The 9,028-nt window shown below is 56.9% G+C and overlaps 1 protein-coding gene across 3 annotated transcripts in view; it reads left to right on the top strand.

The window, feature by feature from the left end:
• The first annotated feature begins 2,704 nt into the window (after positions 1-2,704).
• The window catches only part of PDZD4 (PDZ domain containing 4), a 32,321-nt gene continuing 25,997 nt past the window's right edge, over positions 2,705-9,028 (top strand). Inside the window, exon 1 of one of the 3 annotated variants that reach the window (XM_045473157.1) lies at positions 2,705-3,371. In XM_045473157.1, the coding sequence (XP_045329113.1) occupies positions 3,312-3,371 (60 nt within the window). In that variant the 5' untranslated portion in view covers positions 2,705-3,311. The remainder of the gene's footprint in view (positions 3,372-9,028) is intronic. The other 2 variants (XM_045473158.1, XM_045473160.1) reach the window with 2 other exon arrangements.

Raw genomic sequence — 9,028 nt, 5'->3', positions numbered from 1 at the left:
AGGGCAAGGCACAGAGCTTCTGTGTCCTCTCGAAGGATGTCACTCTCCCATACCTCCAACCCAGGTCTCCAAACCCTGTTCCTTTTTTCTTCCTTTTGGGTTTCAAAGGAGGCTTCATTACAAAGGCGTGATTGATTAAATCATTGGCCAGTGGCCACTGATTCAATCTCCAGCCCCTCTTCCCTCTGTGGAGGTTGGGAAAGAGGAAGGAAAGTTCCAACCCTCTAATTATTCAGTTGGGTCTCCTGGCAACCAGCCCCATCCTTAGGTGCCGTGCAAAAGTCACCGCATTCACAAAACAAAAGACACCTTTATGACTCTCATCACAGGAAATTCCAAGAGTTTTAAGAGCTCTGAGCCAAAAACAGGGACAAAGACCAAACATATATAATTTTCATCATAAATCACAATGTTACAGTAAGACGCCAGAAGCTTTGGAGAAGAGGTGGAGATACCTAATGTACCTAGGGGAGTGCACGGGAGGGTATGTGGATTCCTGTGTCTCTGCCAATGACCCCTGGCAGAGCAGGAAACTCAAACTGAGCCACCAGGCGGATAGAAGGAACCCTGTGGTGGTCAGCCAGCTTCTCTCCATGGTGCAATGGATCCATGAAGGCAATGGCTGTGGTGGAAGGGCTGGAGGTTCTGCGTGGGCCTAGAAGGAAGGGTTCTCTCTCAGCAAGGTTGATCTCAATACTGCCATCATTGAATGCCCAATCCACCAGCAAGCAGAGATCAATGTGGAGCTCTTGGTGTGATGCCATTTCTTAAGGGGACCAGCCAGCCGTTTGGTAGCAGAAAGGTTGTATCGGATTCCTCTCACCCTGATGGGGGGGGGGGGGAGTAATTAGTCCAACTTTGGATTTGGATCTGCCTTCCCTATGCACAGCGTCTCTGCTAGCAATCCCTCTGAGGGCTTACACACACCTGATCTATTGACATGGTATGCCACAGAACAATACTTCAGAGCAAGGGTGTCTTTTTCCAAGAAACGAGGTGTGGCAAGAAGCACACATGCATGGGAGCCACTGCCCTGCCTCACACTGCATCACCCAGAAACACCCAGGGCCCAGTGAAGGTGCAGCAAAGATGCTGGCTCAGGGCAAACATCCTGTGGTGCTGGGGAACCTTACTCCATAATGTGACAAATGCAATGAGTCAATAGTCAATACAAGGTGCTGCGAACCAAGGAATGGGAATAGGATTGCTGCTCTCCCCATCATCATTCCCAGTGACCCAGTCTATGCAGGCACTTGGGTGGCTCAGTCGTTTAAGCATCGGACTTTGGCTCAGGTCGTGATCTCATGGTTTGTTAGTTTGAGCCCTACATGGGGCTCTCTGCTGTCAGCGGAGAGCCTACTTGGGCTCTGTTTCCCTCTCTCTGCCCTTCCCCTTCCCCTGGTCGTGTCCTCAGGTGTGCGCGCTCTTTCTCTCAAAAAGAAATAAACACATTAAAAAGAAGGAGCAGTCTACGCTGTCCTTGAATCTGGACTTCGCTATGTGTGGTGGGTAGAATTCTGTCCTCCAAAAAGTTCAAGTCCCCCTCCCTGGTACCTGTGAATATGACCTTATTTGGAATTCAGGCCCTTGTAAATGTAATCAAGCTAATAAGAGGTCATGCTGGAGTAGGGTGAGCCCTAAATCCAATGACCAGTGTCCTTATAAGAAAAGAGAAGGTTGGACACAGATACAGAGGAGACACAAGGAGAAGAAGGCCAGGAGAAGACAGATGCAAAACTCTGGAGCAGACCCACCGTTCGATTCCTATCCTCTTGCCCAGGAATCAGGGAGGAAGAAGGGGCCTTCCCCAACCGCCGCCGTCTAATTAAACCGCCCAGTGTGGTTAATGATTCCGTCACTTGCCAACGCCTGGAAATGAAGCGTGCAGCAATTTAATCAAGTGATCTTCTGCAGCGGGGGGGGGGCGGCTTGGGCTCAGCAACTCTCCCGGGCACCCCATGGGAACCCAGCCCTCAATCCGACGCTGCTTTCCAGGCAAAGGCCTTCTCTCTCCAGGCTTGTCCAAGAAGAGAGACGGCAGGTTGTGGGAGAGAGAGAAACAGATGGAGGGAACGTCGAAGCCGTGTGCCCGAGCTCGGGCTGGGGCTGAGAGACACAGGTAGGCAGGGGACTCAGGTGGGCCAGTTCCGTGCGCGCGCGCGAGGGACCCAGGGCATCCGGAGCCCTGGTGGGCTCTCCCCCCACCTCTTTTTATTTCCTTGTTTTTAGCTTATTTTAACAAAGGTGTCCATTTAAACGACAGCGGGGGAACGCCTCACTTGAAGGCTAGAAGCAGTCATTAAAGGGAAGCAGGAGGGAGGGGTGGAGACCCCGGGGAACTGGGCTGAAATCGCGCCCCCCTCCCGAGGCCCCGAGCTCTCTGGGGGGATCCCGGGAGGCGCTCTTCCGAACAGGACGCCTGTCCCCCGGGCCCGCACCGCGTCGGCCGCACGTCCAGCGCGGAGAGCCCGGGGACCCGACGCCGGCGGTAGCGGGGAGCCGGGACCCCCCGACCACCCAAGCCAAGGCCCCGCCCCCGCCTTTCCGCGCCCGCTCCCGCGGCCCCCGCCGCTCGCGCTTCCACCCCGCCCAGCTCCCCTCCCCCGCGCGCGTGCGCCCCGTCCCCGCGCCCCTCCCCCCCCCCGCCGCCGCCGCCGCCGCCGCCGCCGCGGGCGCGCGCGCGTGCCCGTCGTCCCGGGCGGGAGCTGGAGACTGCGGGGCCGACTGCGGGCCAGAGAGCGGGCGCCGGGAGCGCCGTGAGCGCGGCCGGGCGAGGCGGGAGCGTGGGCGCGGGCCTGGCCGCGGGCGGGGACCGCCGCCGCGCCGCCGTCCCCCAGTCGGCGGGCCGGGCCGCGGCGCCGAGCGCGAGGGCCGGGCTCCCGGGGCCGGTGGCCATGGGTGGGAGCCGGAGGCGGCAGCGGCAGCGCCAGCGGCAGCGGCAGCGGCGGGCCCCGCGGGCGGGGAGGCGCGCGGCCCACGGCCCCTGACGGCCCCCGGCGGCCCGGCGCGCCCCCGCGCCTCCTGGGGGGCCGTCGCCCAGCAACGCCCGGCGCGCCCGCCCATCCCCCGCTGCCCTTTTTCTCCTGGCCCGGTGCGAGGGAGCATGCCCGCGCCCGGCCTCAGCCAGCCCAGTTAACCCGAGGGGCGTGGAGCCGCCCCTCCCTCGGGCCGTCCTCCCCTCCCCCGCTAGGCGGCCCGCCCCCTGCGCTAGGGTATGGCCCCCGGCCCCGGCCCGGGACCCGAGGTCCCGCACTCCGGCCAGTGAAAGGCGTTTTCCCGTTCCCGCCCTCCTCCCCCCGCCGGCCAGCACCATGGGATGTAATATGTGCGTGGTTCAGAAACCGGAGGAGCAGTACAAAGTGATGCTTCAGGTAGGGCGGCGGGGCCGCTGGGGCGGGGGGGCGTGGGCGCCACCTGGGGAAGAAGCCGGCCACAGACCTGGCTGGGGCTGGAGGGCTCGGAGAGGAAGAGGTAGGGAGCCATTCCCGCCCTCAGTTTCGGGGGCTGCTGGGTGTTGGCGCTCCGTGGGAACCGGCCACAGATGGGGGGGGGGGTGAAGCTGCGTGGGGATGGGGTGCAGGGCGCATCCTTCGGGCGCCCAGAGGGGACGTGAGCCCTGGATCCGGCTCGGCCCGGCTCGGGAAGTGGGGCTCGGCCCCGGGTCCGGCGCGCCTGCACCCCCCGGGCCCGGGAGCCCGGAGGCGCGGTGCCGCCGGCGCCGGCGCGGGATGGAGGTTGCATAGCAACGGGCTCCGTTCCCGGCACACGCTGGCCCCGCCGGCCCCAGGGCGGAGGAGGGAGCCGGGCACCCGCGGCGCGGGGGGCGGCCGAATTCAGGTACCCGCGGCCCAGCGGAGGAGGAGCGCGTGGGCGGTCTGGGTGCTTAGCCCGGCGCTCACTCTCCGGCCCGGCCCGGCCCAAATGGTGGGTTCCCAGGCCCGGGGTGCCGCGGGCTCAGCGCGGGGTGCGCCCTGTGCGGGCGGCGGTGCCCGGCTGGCTCTTTGCCCTGCGGGGCCTCGGGCCCCGAGTCGCGGGTGGGGGGCGGGGGCGGGGGGCGTGGACCGGCAGGTGCTCGGCGAGAAGGGAGGGGATACGCCCGGCCGCGGGCTCGGAAGCCGAGCCCAGCCCGGTGGCCCGGAGCGGGGTTTCCTTGCCTGTGCGTGGCGTGACTTCGTGAGTGCGTGCCTGTGCCCCGTCTGTGTGTGCGCGGAGGCTCCTGCGGCCCCGCGCGTGTGTACTTTTTGTGTGCGCTCAGAGGGGTGTCTAGGGAAATGTCCCGGATGGAGGGGCCCGAGACGCACGCCCCCGGGGCTGAGTGGAGGGAGTTCAAGGTCGGAGGGAGTCGGGACCCAGGGGCAGACCGGGCGCAGACAGGTATGCACTTCAACTCCGGGTTTACCGGTCAGGGCTCGGGAGCGGGTGCTAGTCCGCGCGGTGTTGAACGCGGGAATGGGGTCTCTTGAGAGGAATAGGGGGAGCTCCTGTAAGCATCGGTGGGGAGCGGTCGGGGGGGGGGGAATGGGGGCTGCCGCGGGAGCCCAGCTTTAGTGCTGTGAGCCTAGTTCTGGCCACTGCGAGCGGGAGGGGGCGGGACGGGGAACCTTGCTCGGTCCTGGCCGCGCCACTCATCCAGTGTCTCAGGGCCTGTCTCCCGGGGCGCGCGCAGCCCTCCGCTTTTCCCGCTCGCCGCCCTTCGCCTTCTTTCTTCCTTTCTCGCCATCCGCCCCGGGCTGTTTCCTCTCGTCGTGTTCCCGCTGTTTGGAAATCTTGCTCGGCCATTGTCATTACCCGCTCGTGGAATCGGCTTCGGTAATAACTCGGGCCCGGACCGAAAGGCAGTCCCTTGGAATCCCAGTGGTGGGGCACCGGGGCTGCCGGCGAAAGGTTGGGCTGCACTGGTTGGTCGGTGACACCGTGGGATCCCACCCTCACTGCTTCCTTTCTTGCGATCATTCCACCGAAAGGCAAGCGACCCCAAGGCTGTGGGCTCTTCACTTCCTCAGAGAGGGAGTGATGTAGTGCTTCATTTAAGGCCGACCTCATGGGGGTGTGTGGAAAGCCGAGGGCCACCTGCGCAGCGCGACAGGCTTGAAATGAGCCGTGGTTGAGAGGCGACACGGAGGTGACCCTTCGGGCTCGCCCTGGCACTTGGGGGGAGGCTGCCACAGTTGAGGCCGGGACTGCCTTCGGGGAGGCTCCATGTGGGAGGAGCGCTTGGGGTGAACCTGTGCAGCGAAACTCAGAGCCAAGCTTTCCTTGAGAGAGAGGCCAAACCCCGGGCAGGTGGACCCCCAGGAGGAGAGCCCCTCATGCCAGGTGTCCTCTGCAGCCGTCACAGACCAGTCTCTGGGGACGCTGATCCCTTTTAAAACTCTTGAAGAAATGTGGACCGAGTCAGAGGCCGGATGTAGTTTTGGGGCACCTGGGCGGCTCACTCAGGTTAAACGCCCAACTCTTGGTTTGGGCTCAGGTCGTGATCTCACCGTTCTTGGGTTCCAGCCCCACGTCAGGCTCTGTGCTGACAGTGCAGAGCCTGCTTGGGATTCTCTCCCTGTCTCTGTCTCTCTGCTGCTCCCCTGCGCTCGCTCTTTTTCTCTCTGTGTCTCAGAATAAATAAATAAATAAACTTAAAAATTTTCTTTTAAAACTCGGGACACCTGGGTGGCTCAGTCAGTTTTAGGCTCAGGTCATGATCTCGCAGTTCGTGAGTTCAAGCCTCGCCTAGGGCTCTTTGGGGACAGCTCAGAGCCTAGAGCCTGCTTCAGATTCTGTGTCTCCCTCTCTCTCTGCCCCTTGCCTGCTCGGTCTGTCTCTCAAAACTAAACATTAAAAAAAATTTTTTTTTGATTAAAAAAAATAAAGAGGAGACAAAAGAAGATTGAATACAAAGGATCCGGAAAACAGGGAAAACCATCCGTTGTCCCACAAGACCCCGTTTCTCGGGGCTGGAGCCCCAGGCCCAGCAGGGAGAGCGTTCCCTGGCCCAGTCTGATCTTTTTCTCAGAGCAGAAAGGAACATTTGTCCCCAAAGACCAGCCGGACCCCTTGCCTGTAGACATGGGTGCTCGTCTAGTGTCAGTGGCACTTCTCCCTGTCCAGGCTGTGTCTGCCTGTGGCCTCTGTGCCGTATGAGAGTCAGGGACCCCACTGGGGACACCGTGCAGCCCAGGGAAATGCACATACGTGCATACCTCTGCCACCCCGTCAAGAACCCCAAGTCTCTGTCCTAGCCTTGAGTTCCGGGTCCTTTGCTCCTGATGGCTCACATGCACAGAACAGACGACAGCTTTATTGAGGTATAATTCACATACCCTGGTAATAGGTGCAGTCGGCGGTTTTTACTATGTTCAGAGAGCTGTGCAACTGTCCCCACTACCTCATTCTGGAACATTGTCCTCGCCTTAAAAAGAAACCCTGTCTTCTTCTTCTTCCTTTTTTTTTTTTTTTTTTTTGAGTTTATCGATTTTGAAAGAGGGGGGTGGGGAGAATCCTAAGGGCTAATGGCGTGGAGCCCAGCACAGGGCTCGATCCCACGAGATCTGACCCGATCCCACGAGATCCTGACCTGAGCCGAAATGAAGAGTCCGACGCTCAACCACCTGAGCCAGCCAGGGGCCCCAGAAACCCTGTCTTCTTAAGCAGTCATATATGCATTTAACCCAACGCCTCCCAGCCCCTGGCAGCCACGAATCTACTTTGAACCATACGAGCCATACAGATACAGTCTTTGATTGTTTATGTGTGTGGCTTCTTAGATTTATCATGTTTTCTTTTAAAAAAATATTTTTTAAGTGCTCTCTACCCCCAATATAGGGCTCAAACTCACAACCCCGAGATCAAGAGTGCCCCTACCACGTTTTCAAGGTTCATTTATATTGTAGCCCAAATAAGTACTACATTTCTGTTTTTAAGTTTATTATTATTATTATTATTATTTTTAGTAATGTCTACACCCAATGTGGGGCTTGAACGCATGACCTGACATCGAGAGTCACACATGCTTCTGACCAAACCAGCCAGGCGCTCCCTAAATCTCTTTTTACTGCTGAATAACATGACAGTGTGACTGTAGCAAATAATATTTATCCGTTCATCCATTGATGGACATTGCGGTTGCTTCCACCTTTTCACTATTGTGAGTAATGCTGCTGTGAACGTGGGTGTGCAAGTATCTGTTTGAGTCCCTGCTTTTATTTTAAATTTAGTTATTTTGAGAGAGAGGGGAGGGCAGGGGAAAAGAAAGAGGGAGAGAGAGAATCACAAGCAGGTTCTGCACTGTCAGCACAGAGCCCGATGCCGGGCTTGAACTCAAAAACCACGAGATCACGACCCGAGCCACAATCCGGAGTCGGACGCTTAACGGACGGAGCCACTCGGTTGCCCGTTACTTCATTTTTTTTTAAATTTAATTTTTGGTCCGACTTCAGCTCGGGTTTCGGAGTTGAAGACCCACGTCGGGCTCTGCGCTAACGGCTTGGAGCCTGCTTGGGATTCTGTGTCTCCCTGTCTCTCTGCTCCTTCCCATTCTCTCTCTCTCTCTCTCTCTCTCTCTCAAAAATCAATCAATCAATAAACAAATGTTAAAAAAAGAAGGCACAGAGGTACTGGACCACTGCCTTCTAGCTAGCGGTGCTGCTGGCTGGAGTGGTGGTCATTAGAATGGACTCTGTGGGCGGCCTCCCTGGGGTCTACTCTTTAAAAAAAAAAAAAAAGAAGATTTTAAGTAATCTCTATATCCAACGTAGGCCTCAAACCCACAACCCCAAGATCAAGAGTTGCACGCTCCTACCGACTGAGCCAGCCGGGCGCCCCGAGTCCCTGCTTTTAATTCTTTCAGGTATATACCCTGAAATGGAGTTGCTGGATCGGATGGTAATTCTGTTTAATTTTTTGAGGAGCTGCAGAACTCTTCGGCAGGGACAAGCCATTGTACATTCCTGCAGGAGTGGGAGAGGGTTCCGGTTTCTCCACATTCCCCCAACACGTGCGTCTGATTATCACCATCCTACTGTCTGTGCGGTGGTATCACTGTGGGTTCGATTTGCATTTCCTGATGTCTAAGTGATGTGAAGTATCTTTTCATGCGCTGTTGGCCACTTAGAGATTTTTTCTGGAGAAATGTCTGTCTTCATGCCAGTGCCACGCTGCTTTTACTCTGGCCTTGTAAGTAAATTTTAAATTCAGCAAGTGTGAGTCCTCCATTTTTGTACCCTTCAAGACTGTTCTGATTGTTCTGGGTCCCTTCAGTTTGTATATGAATTTTAGGATCAGCTTGCCGGGTTCTAAAAAGAGGCCAGCGGAATTGAATTTGTAGATCAATTGTGGGTGGAGTATGAGCCATGAACATGGGATGTCTTTCCACGTGGGTCTTCAATTTCTTTCTTTTTTTTTTTTAATGTTTGTTTATTTTGAGAGAGGGGGGGAAAACATGAGCAAGGGAGGGGTAGAGAGAGAAGGAGAGAGAGAATCCCTAGCAGGCTCTGCGCTGTCAGCACAGAGCCCGACGTGTTCCCAAACTGGGCTCAGTCTCACGAATTTCGAGATCACGACCTGAGCCGAAATCAAGAGCCCTTTGCTCAACCCCTTCAACCAACTGAGCTACCCAGCTGCCCTGGTTCTTCAGTTTCTTTAAACAGTGTCTTGCACTTTTGTTACATTTATTCCTGAGTATTTTATTCTTTGTGATGCTTTTATAAGTAGAATTGTTTTCTTTTTCTTTCTTTTTTTTTTTAAGTTTGTTTTTCTTTTTTAGTAGTCTCTCCACCCAACATGCGACTCAGACTCACAATCTCGAGACCAAGGCACGCTCTTCTGACTGAGTCAAGCCAGGCACCCCTGGAATTGTTTTATTTATTTATTTATTTATTTATTTATTTATTTATTTTTATTTAAAATTTTTTTTAATGTTTATTGATTTTTGAGACAGAGTGCGAGTAGGGGAGGGGCAGAGAGAGAGAGGGAGACACAGAATCCGAAACAGGCTCCAGGCTCCTAGCTGTCAGCACAGAGCCCGATGCGGGGCTCGAAC

This window comes from Leopardus geoffroyi, chromosome X, assembly GCF_018350155.1.
Source record: "Leopardus geoffroyi isolate Oge1 chromosome X, O.geoffroyi_Oge1_pat1.0, whole genome shotgun sequence".
Taxonomy (NCBI): Eukaryota; Metazoa; Chordata; class Mammalia; order Carnivora; family Felidae; genus Leopardus; species Leopardus geoffroyi.
The sequence above is the reverse complement of the archived record's forward strand: the minus strand, read 5'-3'. Positions and strand labels throughout refer to the sequence as shown.